The 16,421-nt window shown below is 35.8% G+C and overlaps 1 protein-coding gene across 2 annotated transcripts in view; it reads left to right on the top strand.

Moving 5' to 3' along the window:
- Positions 1 to 273: 273 nt before the first annotated feature.
- The window catches only part of CEP120 (centrosomal protein 120), a 38,392-nt gene continuing 22,244 nt past the window's right edge, over positions 274 to 16,421 (top strand). For both annotated transcript variants that reach the window (XM_035310283.1, XM_035310284.1), the window contains exons 1-11: positions 274 to 385; positions 1,845 to 2,001; positions 2,938 to 3,052; positions 3,988 to 4,129; positions 6,135 to 6,283; positions 7,998 to 8,195; positions 10,005 to 10,232; positions 10,458 to 10,671; positions 12,964 to 13,141; positions 15,220 to 15,369; positions 16,196 to 16,378. In XM_035310283.1, the coding sequence (XP_035166174.1) occupies positions 334 to 385; positions 1,845 to 2,001; positions 2,938 to 3,052; positions 3,988 to 4,129; positions 6,135 to 6,283; positions 7,998 to 8,195; positions 10,005 to 10,232; positions 10,458 to 10,671; positions 12,964 to 13,141; positions 15,220 to 15,369; positions 16,196 to 16,378 (1,766 nt within the window). In that variant the 5' untranslated portion in view covers positions 274 to 333. The remainder of the gene's footprint in view (positions 386 to 1,844; positions 2,002 to 2,937; positions 3,053 to 3,987; positions 4,130 to 6,134; positions 6,284 to 7,997; positions 8,196 to 10,004; positions 10,233 to 10,457; positions 10,672 to 12,963; positions 13,142 to 15,219; positions 15,370 to 16,195; positions 16,379 to 16,421) is intronic.

Genomic DNA, 16,421 nt, shown 5'->3' on the forward strand with positions numbered 1-16,421 from the left:
TTGCCCTGACACAGAATACAATGAGAAAGGCCGCAACGCCCCAGCGTTATAACGGGAGGGCTGTAAGGGAGCTGTCTCCCTCCGCCTCCCACGGCCGCCATTGCCGCCCCCTATCCCCTCCCCGCCAGCACCGGGCGGGAAGAAGGAACCGGAAGCGCAGGCGGAGCGGCGGGCGGGGCCAGCCGTTGCCAGGCGGAAGTGCGCCGGGAGGCGGCGGTTGGCGGCGGTTGGCGTTTAAAAGGCTGGGAGGCGGCGGCGGCCCTCCCGCTGGCTGCGGTCGTGCCCTGTGGCAGCCCCCGGACGGATCGGAGCGGATCGGATCGGAGCGGGGCGATGGTGTCCAGGGCCGCCGACCGGCTGCTGATCGTCGTCTCCATCCTGGAAGGTGAGCGGGGCGGCGGGGGCTTCCCGCTGGCAGCCGCGGGTGTGTGGTTTTCTTCGTGGTAGGCTGATGTTCTTCATCTGCTGTCAGCGATCTACGAATAAGTTTGTTTTTTAATACCGACGTGTGTGCGCGGCTGTGCAAGTGAGGGTTTTTTGTTGTTGGGGGTGTGTCTGTGCTTTCTGTTTGTAACGTGCGTTATTATTCCACTCTATTACTCTATTTTATGACCTATTTTACCCAATTGCTCTTTATCAGGCATTGTAGGAATAAGATAAGGAGTAACGGATTTAAACTAAAGGAGGGTCGGTTTAGATTAGGCATTAAGAAGAAACTCTTTACTCTGAGGGTAGTGAGGCCCTGGCACAGGCTGTCCAGAGAAGCTGTGGATGCCCCATCCCTGGAGCTGTTCAAGGCCAGGCTGGATGGGGCCTTGGGCAACCTGGTCTGATGGGAGGTGTCCCTGCACATGGCAGTGGGGTTGGAATCAGAAGGTCTTTAAGGTCCATTCCAACTCAAGCCATTCTATGATTCTACTTCTCTGGCTATTTATGTTGTTTGCCAAGGTAACTTAACTTAAAAATTAAGATTCTCTCCTCTGAAAGGCATGTAGCCCCTTCCAGTGTGGTGACACATGCAAATCTTAACAATTCATTTTGCCACTAAAATTATTAATCAGAATATAGAATGGTGCTGAATCTGGGACAAATCATAAAATCATTCAGGTTATAAAAGACCTCTAAGATCATCTAGTCTAACCATCAACCTAGTACTGACAAGTCTACCACTGAACCATGTCCCTAAGCTCTACATCTACATGTCTTTTGAAGACTTTCACAGATGGTGACTCAACCACTTCTCAGGGCAGCCAGTTTCAGTCCTGCAGAATCCTTTCAGTAAACAAATTTCTCCTAATATCTAACCTAAACCTCCCCTGGTGCAACTTGAGGCCATGTCTCTTCATCTTGTCACATGATATGACCTTAAACATTCTGTTAATCCAATCGTGATTTTCTTTGAAATCAGAAGTAACTGGAAAAACACCTTTTACTATGCTCATGAGGTCATGTTCCCTGCTGTGATGGTCAAATCTATAATGAAGGAAGAATGTTGAAACTTTCCTGTTTGTTACCTGTTAGCTTGATCTCCTCCTTGTCATAGATTTCTCAAAATTAAATAATACTGGTTGCTTGGTTTCTCAAAATTAAATAATACTGGTTGCTTGGTTTCTTTCTTAGTCATTAGCTGTTACCTAATATCTCACTGTTTCTGGGTGCTTCACAAATGGTTTGTTCTTTCTTAACTTTTAGATAGTAAGAACACATTCTTAAAATACAGTTTTAGAGTAAGTTCAGGGAAGATATGGGAAATGTTTTTATGTAATCATTTGAGATGAAAATCTGAGCTCTCACTTTTTTTTTTTTTTTAAATGATGGTGTCTTGCTATTACACTCTGTTGCAGGGCGCTATTTTCCAAAACGACCCAAGTACATGCTTATAGTTGAAGCAAAGTTTGATGGTGAACAGCTGGCTACTGATCCTGTAGAGCATACTGATCAGCCAGAATTTGCCACTGAATTGGCTTGGGAACTTGATAGGAAAGCACTTCATCAGCACAGGTAACAGTGGAAAGTTAAATCTGAAATAAATTAAATTTGCTTTGGAGATAAACTTATTTTTCTTGTCTTTACAGCTACTGAAATACAATGTTTGTATTATTTTCATCTGAGCTTTTTTTGAATTTTTCTTAGAAGCATTCTTTTAGCAATATGCTGATCTACCATTTTGCTTCTACAGAAAGCTATTTGTGTAAAAAAAAAAAAGTCATTTGTGTAAAGATCAGTGAGTTTAAATGTTTTTAAAGCTTCCATTTATACTACTTAAAAAAAAGGGCAGAATACAAAAGCTATGGTTTAAGCATTGGATTCAAGCTTCCCTTATGTATTCCATGACACACAATTAAGTTAACTTTAATCTTGAAAAGCCTATGTAAAATCTCTTTTGAAAATTTCAAATAAAACTGAGAAATTGGATTTGGTTTCCATAACTGTAATTGGTTTTGACTGAAAATATTGAGGTAGTACTTTAATGTGTCAAATAAGTTCAAAAGGCTGTATTAACTTTGAGGAGCAAAAAATGGCTGAACGTATTTTATGCTAGACACTTAATCTATATTTTTAAGAACTTTTAGGTGCTTTGCAAAAATCTTTTTCTCACAAGTGTAATTAGAGTTTAATGCAAGTTGCATTGCTTATGTCATGCACATGGATGAGACTGGGTTTATTTAACACCGCTCTTCTTTTTAATAGCATTTGAGGATTTGTGAGACTCCAAGAAACTCTTCTTATAAAATTATTCATTTGCTCATTTTCTGTTGCTTCATGCTGAATTTTTGGAAGTTCAATGTAAACTCAGTTTCTGACCTACTAGAACTAGCTATGTTATGAATTTCAATAAATTGTTCTCGGTACACTTGAAACTTTTGAAACACTTTTTGTGAGCTAATTGCAGAAGTAACTTGTACATCTTGGATTTCAACTGAAATGTTCTTACAGGCTGCAGCGTACACCTATCAAACTCCAGTGTTTTGCTTTGGATCCTGTCTCTTCAGCTAAAGAGAATATAGGCTATATTGTACTTGATTTAAGGGCTGTGCAGGAAAAGAAACAGGTATAAAGACTTTACAAATTGATGTTTTCACAACGGTGCTGCTACAGATAAAGTAGAATCTGAATCGAGGCAAAGGCTTAACTTCTGAGTCTTGTTTTGAAGGAGTATGAATCCTACTTAATAGGACTTCTTTATTTTTAAAGAGATCTTGACTGTGTAAGAACATGGGCAAACAAACAATTTTGTACTACATGAGAAAGCTAAGTATGTATATTTAAAAAAAAAAATTGCACTTCTGAATTTGAGAATTTAAATACTTCCTAGCAACGTATTTAAGCATTGCTATCACTTAACTTGTAAAAACTTATTGAAGTATTTGATATTGAACAAGTAAACTGAGTCTCCATCAAATCAAGACTTTAGAGCCTGAAGTTATTTTTGGTGTGTGCTTTTTTTTTTTTTTAATGGGTTTCTGTGCAAGATGTCTTTGGGGTTCTGAAGTTCTAGCCCAGCTGGGGAGTTGGATGGGGTGGGATGGACACGGGACATGTAATATTGTCTATATAAAATGCATTCATGAAAATTCTATGTTGTGCTTGATCAAAACAACTCTGACATGGGTCATGGCATGACCCTGGTTTCTTATTTTAAATCACAGTTCATAAGGATTTGTGATTCATCTAATGTATTCTGCACCCTTGCAGCTGAAAACGTAAATTTTTTTCTCTTCTAAAGGAAGGTTTATGGTGCATTTTGCTTGTTAACCTGTCTACTGTGCCTATCAGTGGAAAAGAATGTTTAACTCTTCTTCCATTCTATGGCATATTTAGTGTAGTAGCGAACTCAAAACAGACCATGTTTTTAGAACTGAATGCCAAGGTACATTTCTTTAAGTGACAAGGTAGAAATACTAGAGCAAATCTGTTTTTTATAACCTTCTTTTAATTATCCTTCTGTTTTTAAAATGCCTTTGGCCTTTGTTTTTGTTTGTGCAGACACCAAAATGGTATCCTCTGCTTAGTAACAAGTACACTAAATTTAAATCTGAAATACAAGTAGGTGTGGTGTTGGAAACTGATACAAAAGCATTGGTGGATGGTTTTAAAGCAAAGGAGGCACCCCCTAGAGAAGGGAGAGGTAAGTAACATGATGTTATTGGCTTTGAATTGTGGGTGTTCCTGTGACAGATCAACATAACACTTGTTGCAGATGTGTTGTTTGAGTCTGAAGAGAATTTTTGGTATTGTAGCATTAACTAACACTAAATGATACATATAGAAAACATACCTTGTGACATGAATCCTTCATAGGATTTGTTGCTTTGGTAATAGTGTGATTTTAGGTGGACAGAGATACAAATTAACTGGTCTTTAAAATCAGGATCAGGGACTCAGTACTAATGGCATTTTGCTCTGGTTAGATTTCAGGGCTTTAGAAAGTTCTGTAACCATGGAAGTAAGAAAGCTTCTTTACAGAAGGCAATTTCAGTAGTTTGGACTTGGAATTGCAAGTTGTTCAGTAGGGTACTGTACTGTTTGTTGGGTAGACTGCTTTTATTTTCTGATTATTTTTTTTTTTTATGGCAAGCTAAACCACTCAACTTACATTGTGTTCATTTACATGAAATATTTGTAGTAATATCTACACTAAGCTGTTGGGACTAATTCTAGTTTTGGATTCCTTTGTACTATCCATTCAAAAAGTAGTTAGTGAAATGTGTAAAGTGTGTTAAAACTTGATTATTACTTGACAGTAGTACAGTAGCAAATGTTTTTATTTGTGCTGTGCTGGTCAGTTAGTCTTGTGTCTGGGATTTTTTGTGAGTTGTTTATTTTCTTATTTATGCATAAAATACATTGTATAACATGTTTTTGTAAGTATTATTTTATTCTGTTCTGCTTGCCTCACTTCACTGTTTCAAAGTATGTATAAACTAATTTGTTAAGTACAGTCTCAGTGTAGCTCTACAAATAACGATGGTTTCTCTGCTTCCTTGCCTTGGAGAACTCTTCCTTTTAGGTTTAGCTCTGAAGATTAGTTACAAAATTACATTGGATCTAAGTGAATTCAATGCTTTTAGATGTATCAAGGCTATTGGGCTACCTGCCTGGGGCATAAAGCAGATGTTAGAAATCCTGCCTACCCCAGGAATTGAGCTGGCTGTTACACTAAGTACACTGTCTTTCCAGTCTCAGCTGTTTAATTGTCCATGGTTCAGAAGTGTGACCAAGAGTTCAGATTTCCCTTTAAAGTTCATTTTTAGAGGTTGAAAGCATTTGGGCTGTCAGGATCTTGCAATTGCAGGTGGAAAGCAGTGGTCCATAAGCAGTAGATGGTGGTTTTCATGTTGCATATTTCTTCAGTTTTTATATTTTCCTTCTGATAAAGAAATACAGGTGAGCAAGTCGATGCTTTTTTTGTTGTTGTTCAGTGACTTGACCAGTCAGCTTGTAGTCCATAGTGTATATTAAGTGGCATGGTTTTAACTCTCACTAAAATGAGTTAACTACAGCCTTATTTAACTGGCTTTAGTTTAAATACCTCTATGTTGCTAGAGGCTAGCTCATTAGAAACACTGACCATGGAGCTAGCACCCTGTAATCACACTGACCTGTGTCTGAGTCTTGTTGTGAACATTTTCCTTTATTTTCTAGAGTATTCTAAAAACCTATAACGCAAGTCTCCACTATTTTATACACTGAAGACTTCATCTGAAGGCTTCAAATGAGACATTCTGAAGCTCAGTGGAGTGAAACATCATGCTTCTGTCAACAGTTAGTCTGTCATACACAATTACTGTCTTGCATTTTCTTTGACAAGTCAAAGAAGAAAGTGTGATGAACTCAGCCTATGAAATGAAGTTCTCTTCATTGTAACAATTAAACTAACGTTCTTTCTAGTAGCATGCAAAACAATGTGTCCAGTGAATAGAAATTATCTAAAAAAAAAAACTCTGTAGCTATTGTTAGGTATACTTAAACTTTTATTTTGATGAAATGCTTTGGAAACAATCATAAAGATCTCAATTACATGTGTGGTAAGAAAAATTACAGATAAGTAAAGGTAAAATTATGATTACATCAATTGCTGCAGGAATCTTTTGTAACATCATAAGTTACTATTTTTTTCTCTTCCTTGTTAGTGTCTGCCTTTCTTTCTGGACTAGACCCTAAAAACATTGTACCGGTCCTGAATGAAGAAGAGGGCTATCATCAAATTGGACCAGCAGAGTGTTGCAGAGACTATTTTGTTTTGTCTGTAACCATTGCATTTGCCACGCAGCTGGAACAGGTTTGTTCCATGGCCAGTTTAGTTTTGAAGAAGTACTATGCTACACCTGTATTTTTGCCTTCCTATGCCTTATTTCTACTTAGGATTTTTTTTATCTTGTTGCTTGTAATAAATAGCACTGTCCCCATACTGAATTAATTAAAAAAAAAAAAGAACTTTGAAATGTTATGTAGTGCTTATATGTCAAATACAGATGAAAAATCAGAAGTGGGGGTTGGCGGGGGTGGGGTGCGTGAAAACTAATTTTAAACTATGCATTACATTAAAGTGCATAATTTATATTGTAACATAAGAAATGTGTAAGGACCACAGTAGATTTACCCTATGAACTATTCTACGAAAATGTAAAAATGTCAATATAGCAGGTATGTTGGAATATTAATCTTTACCATTAGACCTGCTTTCCCTAAAGGAACGGGGACAACTTCAAACCTTCCCAGACTGCCTCTGGAAAAGTTTGCCTAAAATTAGACAAAGGTGATCTTGAACTTAAGAATTGACTTCAGTTTTCTGTTAACATACTTTCTTTTATGAGTGCAACAATACAGGGTTTCAGGTTCCTGGTCATCCTGCATGTTAAACAATTCAAGCCTCTGCTATTTTGTCAAAAGGTTTTGGTTGACTCTGGCAGATATAATATGGCTTTAGGGAAGCTCTCAGGCATATGGTATACTTCGCTATTTTTCAGAGAAAGTCCAGAGGACAGCAGTTAAATATAGTGACTGTTTATTCCAGGCTAGTTGTATGGTAGGCTTAATCTTCTACTTGTACGGCTGTTAAAAACTGAACTGAAAGTAAAAGCCTCATTGGAAAGCTGATAAATCTTAGCATATGACCACCACATACTATCAAATACTAAAGTTCTGAAAAGATGAAATACCTTCTAAATTCACAATTTGTATGAAATGGTAGAGTTTATATGTTGCTTAAGGGAAGGACTTAATAGCTTGGATAAAGTGTCAGGCTAATGTGATTAATTCAGCTTCAGACAGCTGCTGTGTCCAAGCTGTGTTGTACCACAGGTTTCTTTGCATTGTCTGATTTCAAAGTACAGGCTTGCCCAAGTTACAATGGCTGGAAGCTGTGACTTTCATAATGATTTGGAATCATATCTCATGGTATATGACAAACTTTTCTTGGTCTTATCCACTTCAGAGAAAATAATGTAATTTTAAATGCTAGAATTGTAGGGCCATGTGAAATAAATTCACTGATCACTCCAGACCAGTTTGTGCCATTTGAACTCAGAGCTGCAATGCCTAAAGGAAGGAGAAGCTCTGTTTTTGAATGTTCCAATGTTCTATTCAGTCACATAAGTAATGCTATAACAATGCAGATGATATACCGAATTTATTTACACAATAAATATTTTGTGGAGGTGCTGTTATTCTTGTATATTTGTATAGGGCTTGCCATTATTGATTATATAGTATCATTTACCACCATTGGTGGTGGTATATGTTGCCAATAGCTTGAAAGGGATCATTTTGAAAGTTTCTGGTATCCTTGTTAAGTAAGTCTGTTTTTAAATTCAATTTGAATATTACCATTAAAATTTTCTTTTTAATTTTGTTGGTACTGTACACTGGGGTTCAGGATAGCTGCTGAGAAGTTTGAGATCATTTTAAGCCTTTTAGTTTCCAAGGTAGTGCCTGAAGTTTTCTGTAGCTGTACAATAATGAAAAAGATTCCTTCTCTTCCGTTTCTCTTTTAGTTAGTTCCTAGTACTATGAAGCTTCCTGAACGACAGCCTGAGTTTTTTTTCTACTACTCATTACTGGGAAATGATGTAACAAACGAAACTTTCACTGATTTAATTAATCCAAACTTTGAGCCAGAAAGAGCTTCAGTTCGAATACGTAGTACAGCTGATGTTCTTCAAGTTTATCTTTGTGCACAGTCAAAATTGCAGGTAAGTGTTTTCTTTTCAAATGTGAATGGAAAACAAATTAAATGATGAAAATAAAAGAAGCAATCTATCTCCCATTGAAAGGGAAAATATTTTTTTTCTGAAACAAATTTGTATTACAACTTGGTTTTCATACTGAGGGAAATGCTGTAGCAGCAAGTTTTCTGCGTAGATGGAGCACTTTTTTTTTTTGAAATGGTAGGTATATAGTGAACTGGGTTCCACATCATGATGTAAGGTAGAATGAATGAAACAGGGTATTCTCGAGTGCTCTGAGGCCTCCTTGGAAATCAGACCATCTGAAACCCACAGCCCTGCTTTGTGCTGCCTGTTAGAACCTCATCCATGTCAGCCGTGGAGTGAACTCTTGAATATGTTCTATAAGCTATGCCATCAACATGGCTTCTGAATAATAAGAGGTCTGGCTTTCCCCCCAGTTCTTAGCCAAATGCTATTTTAAATACACTACAGCTATATTTGGGCTGTTAGCAGATGTTGCATATCTTTAGCCATAACTTTGAATGTTGTGTAGTATGAAAGTGTTTATGGTGATCTGCTTTGGCTTACACTTAACTGATCACATAATTAGACAACTTGGCTGAGGATAGTGCAGGGCTTTTAAACAAAGCTGGTAAATAAGACAGTTACAGAATGTAATTCTGAATATCGTTCCTCTAAAGTTGTCTTTTTCTTCTTCCTCCTCTGTACTGGATTATAGGATTTAAACTTGTATAGACAACTGTAATTTTGTTATCTAGGTTAGTTTAAAAATGTTACAGGAACTTCTGTTTAAGATTTTTTTTTGCCAACTTGAAATACTCTTCTAATGCTTGGAGAAACATAGGTACTGATGTGTTTGGGAATTCATCTTTGTCTATTGCCTTAAAACAAAATATTTAATATGTACACATATGCACACAGTTATGCATATTTTCATCAAGTTAAAAAAATGATTCTTTCCACAGTAGGTGTCATGAGGTCAGATCCACATAATGCTTTACAGTTTTGTTTCTCTAACTTGGCTTCTTAAAATTTGGGATGTAGGATCAAAGCACTATATTCTGATCCTTAATATTTAATACACTAATATACATATGTATATACACCTAGTTTTACACCTCTTAGCATTAATGTCTTCATTTTCACAAGAAAAAAAAAAAAACATGATAAATGTTAAGGATCAGAATACAATGCTCTTGTTTGCTTTTTTTTTTTTTAAAAAAGTGTATTTATTTGGAGAAAACAAATTGTTGTGTAAGTTTCAATAATTAACTTTCACTGACTGACTCTTAAAATTTTAAGATCCCTCTTTTACTTAAATGGGCAAATATAACACTGTGGGAGGAAGAAAGAGTTGAGACAAGGTTTGAGAAAGGAATAATGATCCTGACAAGGAATTAAGAATGTGGTGACTTAATTCCAAATATCCTTGCGATTTAAGTGGAGTCTGAATATATGCGTAGAGACAGAGCTTTCAGAGAACTTGCCTTTTTTATTCTGTACCTTGTGGTGGTGTGTTTCACATTAAGAGCAAGAATTTGTACTGTATTTAAAAAGCATAAGCTACTAAATTTGTCATCCAGAAGGGATAACATGACAGGTCATCAGAGGGCAGCCAGCAATGATCTGTTGCTGTGCTAGTACTGGGCAAATCCTACCAGCTCAGCATTGAAATATACTGCTCAAAACACTTGTCAGCATATAGGGATGGAGATATTTTTATTGTATTTGCTACCTCTAGCAGAAGTTTGACAGATAGTTCAGGTGGAAATGCATATGCCAGTTACATTCTGGTACGTGTTTGTTATACAGATCCATCTTTGCTGTGGTGACCAGTCTCTTGGAAGCACTGAAATACCCCTGTCTGGACTACTGAAGAAAGGAAGCGTGGAAATCGATCAGCATCCTGTGGCAATAGAAGGAGCATTTATCCTTGTTCCACCAAATAGAACTAAACAAAAGCTGCCACAGTTGCCCTTGGATATGACTCCTACTGTGGGTGTATCTGTAGTTCTGCAAAAGGAGAGCTTAAATGTACAGGTATAGGCTATTCATTATTTTCGGTTTAGTTATTGTTGCACTGTTTCATGTCTAAAAATTATTTCTAAGTCAGACAGTTAAATATTTATTTGAAAAAAATAAATTGCTTTTATGAATAATCTTTACATTGTTTCACTTTCCTGTCAGAAAAATAATCTCAAAGTTAAATGTTAAAAACAGAGTATTTCCATGAAGTCATGATAAATAAGAACCATATCTCTTCAGCCTCTACAGCCTTTGATTCCCATAAATGCTCCAACTGAACCTAAACAGCCACAGAAGAAAGTTCTTTCACCTGTTAGTGGAAAAACAGAGGGCCTGCAGCAGACATCCAAGGATGTCCCATCTCAAAATGACCACACTTCACCAACAGATGAAGCAACAGAAAGTGAAGTGGAAAGTCTTAAGTTTGAAAAAGGCACAAAGCTGAAAAAAACAAGTATGTGGTATGATTTTTTTTCCCTACTTGATAAGTGCAGTCAGTCTTGGATTATGTACTGCTCATTTGTTGTCATAAGTCTTAAGCAAGTAAGAATTATGTATGTAGAATAAGTGATAGGATGAGAGTAAATGTAATCTGAATGTGGTAGTTGTTGAAAGCACTTGAAAGATCTGAACTGGGGATTTGATGTGTGGATTGCAAGTGATATGGATGATCTTCAGTTTGAAAAGTAATACTAGATGCACTTGAAATTACCTGAATTTGAGAATGCAAGTTTCAGTACAAACCCATGAAGAAACTGATTTCTTCAGGGAAGAGTCTAAGGTTCTAGTGTATTAAATAAAACAGTAGGGAAATGTAGGATTTTTTAGGGAAGCTCAAATTGTAAAGAAATGTATTATATGAAATAAATGGTGAAAACAATTTATTGTTACGTACACGCTTTGCTCTCTTTTACTTAGTTTGTAGACTAGTTGGGGAAGAAATACAGAAGCAGAGACAGGAGGGGAAGAAATACTGTAATGAAAGCATAATACTCAAAATAATCCTTGTTTGCTCAGTTTCATTGGTCTTAAGAGATGGTATAGAAATAAAGCCTAATAGTTATTTTCCAATGGCATTTGTATCACTGCTGTTTTGATGTTGGTCCTAAAGAGGTCCAGTTCAGCAGAGGAAAATCTGTGCCCTAGAATGTGTTCTCAGGATTTATCCACCATTTCAGACAAGTTTCTTTTAATTCTAACAGATATCTAAGCATGGATTATCCTTTATATAGAAAGTATCAAAACTTTTATGAGCCCAGCAACAAGTTTGGGGGAGAAAATCCCAATTATGCTTTTTACTCATAATAACTTTACTACTGTTTATGCCTTGGCAAGATGGAGAACCTGTCATTTTACAATTATCTTCCAGGATCGGTGGCTGAGTCTTGCAAAGAGGTTAACAAAGAGTACACTGAAGAGATGCCAGTTCTCAAATTGCAGAGCAGAACAAAATCACAGCTATTGTCAGATCTGCAAAATTCCAGTAATGCAAAATAACGTATCAAAATCAGTTAGTACATTGAATGGAATTTAAATATAGCAACAACTTAAATCTTAACTGAAGACTCTATGCAATTTTATGTTCACTGTCAGAGCCTTAAAGTTCTACTCATCCATTTAATTGCACAAAGCAAATTAGTGACAAACTTTTACCTAAATGACTGAAAAGATTTAATTTCATTACTACATTATGCTGCTTGTCTGATATTGAAGTACTGAAGTTTTCTTTTTTGTATTGATAATGTAAACAAAACGCTCCATAAAACATCAGGAAAACAGTCAATGCTAGTAGTGATTTTTTTAATTATTTATTTTCCCTCAACAATGGAAACATCTTAGATCAGAACAGCTAGCAGTAAAAGGCAGAAGCTCTATTCTGTCCGTTCTTGCCTTTTTCTCTTCTTCAGTCTTAAATGTTTCTGGGGATTACCTTCTGGAGACAATTCTTTAGTCTTTAAAACTTGTAGCTTGACATCTTCCTTTTCGAAGGAGGTAGTGGGAAGGCTAAGGCCCCAGTTTAAGTACTTGAAAAATCTGAATTACTTCTGTGACTGACTTGATACAATTGAACAGGCCACTTACAGTATGTTGCCCAAATTACAAAATGGGTATAACAACAGGGGCAATCCTGTCAAAGTGCATGCATGAGCAGATGTGCTTTGCAGACCTAGTTAGAGCAGTTCAGTTTTTATTTCAAATTAACCCTTAGCCTGGGAGCAATAGTTCCAGCAATAGTTGATGCTTTCTTACACAAGTTCTATAGTTGAGGTGCTCTGTCCCTTTCAGTTCCAAACTAAATTGATTAGTTAATTCAAAGAAAACTAAATTACTATTTTTTTATAAGCCTGCCTCTTCTGTGTGCCCTCAATTTGGCTAGGAACAGTTAAGCGAACTATTGAAACTGAAGTCTTATTCAGTTCTGCAGAGTGATGCAGTATATTAGCTGCTAGTTTTTAAGCTAGTTTTTAAATTTCTTGGAGTAAAATATACTTACATAGCTTTAAAACTTAAAATTTCTGTAGTTTTTTTGTTTCTTCAAGAAGAATTAAAGTATATTCTTTTAGAAGCAGTAATTTAGAGTGGCTACTTTTCAATATTATTTTAGTATTGGTTTATACTACAAGGAATTGAAATCTTTCAGGAAGTAACCTATTGTACTTGCATAAAAAATGAGATTTGTTTAATACATGGTTTTAATAATTTGTTATGCCCCAAATGACATGCACATTCTCTTCTGTGTTTTCAGCTGATGCTGCACCAGTAGCTGCATCTCAGTCCAACCAAGTGGGTGCATCCAGTTCTTCTGAGCCTGTGTCAGCACAGAAAATTGTCATTCCAGCAGCCTCTCACCATTTTTGCTTTTCAATAGACTTACGAACTATACGTGGTCTGGAAGTTGGTTTTCCAATAAATTGCATTTTAAGGTATGATTTATTTTTGTTTATCTTGTTCTTGGTAATAAGTGTTTTTCTTCTCAAAACAGTATCTTTATAGTCAGTTTGCAGCCTGATGCCTTATTTTAATTATCAGTAGCTGAATGCTTTAGGATGTTCAACTAGTTCATCACTAAACTTCTGAGCACTGCACTATTAAAGACAGCATATAACAGTTTGCCTTAACTGTTTTTTTTATTATATCTCACTTGAATATCAGAGCCCAGGAGGAATAAAACAATATTCAGTCTTTAGGAGATTAGTAATCCTCTTTAGGATTAAAGGAAGGATTCAAATCTTAGTAGGGAGAAGTAGCATCTCTTGGTTACACAGGTTCTTGGAATTAAAAAAAAAAAAGTTTTGGATACATGAATTTTGCGCCTTAGACAAAAGTACAAAATTTCAGTGCTAGTTTGTAACAACTCTGTAGAAATTAGCTTGTTACTGCTGTCAATACAAAAGAAAAGTATGGGAGTATTTCTGGAGTATAAGCTCCAGAGAATGTAAGTTAGCAGGGAGGAAAATAAATTGAAGGAGAAAAGACTAAAAGATGTTAAAATTAAGGGCATTGAAGCCTCTATTTCTGTATTCATGTTGTGTTTTTTTTAGTCTTTTTTTTTTTTTTTCTGCTCTGCTAGTGAAAAGAGAGACTTTTCTTTATCAACTTCTAACTTTTCTTCTAGGTTTTCCATAGAATTTAGGGTCAAAAGTTCATAGATACTGGATTTTTTTAATTCTTTATTATTTTTTCTTTTTACGGGGGGCAGGGAATAATTCTTTTTTGAATAATATTTAGCTCTTGACAGCATAGCAGTTAGAGTTTGTATTCTGGTTCTCATTAGGGCCATTTCAGTGTACATCTTTAATATATGATTCTGTTTGAAGGACTTACATAATTGTGGTTGTAAAGGTCTGCATTTGCTTACCACTTGTTTTGACAGTCTGGCTGAATATAGTTTTAGCTATGGGAAATATTTAGTCATGGGAAATCTGTTCCTGATGATTCTTAGGGAATTTAAGTTTTTTTTGAACAGGGCAAAAAGATGGTTGGGGGGAATACTTCAAAACACAGCTAATATAAATTTTTATCATTAAGGATTTTTCTGTTTAGGCTACATTATAAAATGGTGTGTGGAAAACAATAAAATGGCTATAAATTTCACATAAAAGCAGATTCAGATAACACTTAAACTATTTTTTTTTCAAAATAGGGATAAGAAATAGGTTTTGTTATTTTTTGATCTTCAATTTTTAGTCAGTGATATGTGGCAATAAACTGAAGAGAGGAAAAACATAACAAAAGCTACAATCAGTCGCAGGGCAAAGAATTGCATTTAACAGCATGTTGGGAGCATTGTTTAATTCAGGTTTAAACAAGCTCTTAACAAATTTGCCTAAGCAATTAAACTTTATAAGTAGCAGCTGTTGATACAGCATTTATTTTTTAGCAACTCAACTGACAGCTAGCATTATCAGTTCGAGCAAATCAACGTTCAACAAATTCTTGGCCTCCCCGTGTAGTTTATCACAAACTAAATTTGCGAGTACAGTAGTTTTGGGTCACATTGTAAATCTGTAAAAGGATGCATCTTTTGTTTCAGTCAGTTGAGCTGTGGGCATTTAAAAACTAAATGCTTCAAATGTGACTCAGATTTTCAAGTGATTCTGGTATATATTTATACTTTGGTTCAACAGCAGCAATTGATAACAGTCTTAGCTGTAAACAGTTAAAAAAGGTTTTCAAATAACAATCCATATTTGAGTACAATACTTCTTCCTTCAATTATTTTATAAAATGATAAATACAATTTTAACTTAAAAAGAATAGTTCAAGTTTATAAACATCCATACAGATTACTAAAGCTTTTTTCATCAAAGTAACAGCAAATATTAGTGACGCTTCAAAGTATTTGAGAGAGGAGTTCTACTATTAGATACATTTGTGCGATTTTCACTTTTATGCTAATTGTGTCAGTAAAAAGATTCTAAATTACTTATTTTTGCAGAAGTCTATGCAGAAAATGTCTATTAAACTGTTACTTGACTGCTTTTGTTATTGTTTTTATTAGGTACTCGTATCCCTTTTTTGGCAGTGCAGCGCCTATTATGACAAGCCCACCCACAGAAATCAGGAAGAACATGGAAGTTTTTCTTCCACAGTCCTACTGTGCATTTGACTTTGCAACTACACCTCATCAGCTTCAGGATACATTCTTCAGGTGATAACTTGTGTTCTTTTATCTTAATTAGCTTGAATGTTTTATCTTTCATTGTAAATACAGTCAGTTTCAAATATTTTACTTAAGATCTTCAGTTTGAGAACTGAGTAAGGAATCAATGTGAATATTTAATGCACTTCTCTTCCCATTCCTTCATTATTTTGAAAGACGAGGACTCAAATTCCTGGTTTTATCTGTGAGTATTTATGCAGGGATCATTGCTTGCTGCTGTTGTACGCTGTTAAATTAAAGGTTAGATAATGCTTCTAACAAAGCATATTTATTCCAGTTTAAGTTTTTTGGCTTTGTATTCCTTTTTTAACATGATGGCCATCTGAAATCTTTGGAAATATGAAAACCTGGAAAGCTGAGTACAGTTGAGTTGTGAATTCTGACACAATTTTTCCAGTAGTCCCACATGCTTTTGATAGGGGATTTAGATGTGGATTAAAAGAATCATTGTAATTGTGGTGTTTTGAAAGGAAAAACACAGAAGATGTATTCAGTGAGTGACAGTGACTAAAGTTCACATGTAGGCATTCATAAAGGAAGATCTAGGTCTGTTAAGATTATTCAGTCTATCATTTTAGTTGCAATCATTTTTATTGCAATGTAGTTCTTAGTAATAAATGGAGGAAAGAATGATAACTTGAGTGAAGTAAGTGATGAAAAAGACAGAGTTTGTGAATCTAATTTCTCTGAAAAGCAGTAAGCCTGTATCATTTTGACACTTTGACCAGCACTGAGATTGGAATTGACTTTTTGAACATGAGGTCCCATTCTTCTTCTGTTGGTGACTGACATGAAAATAATTTCCTTGTTTCAGATTACCTCTGCTGGTCGAGTTGTGGCACAAGGATAGAACAACTAAAGACATGCTTCTAGGGATTGCAAGACTTCAGCTTTCAAATATTTTGGCTTCAGAAAAAACCCGTTTCTTGGGTGGTAATGGTGAACAATGTTGGCGTCAGACTTTCAATGAAACAGTCAGTGTCACAGAAGCACAAGGGTAATAACTAATCAAAAGTTTTTTACTCTGTAGCAAGACTTGA

Source organism: Oxyura jamaicensis, chromosome Z (assembly GCF_011077185.1).
Source record: "Oxyura jamaicensis isolate SHBP4307 breed ruddy duck chromosome Z, BPBGC_Ojam_1.0, whole genome shotgun sequence".
NCBI lineage: Eukaryota > Metazoa > Chordata > Aves > Anseriformes > Anatidae > Oxyura > Oxyura jamaicensis.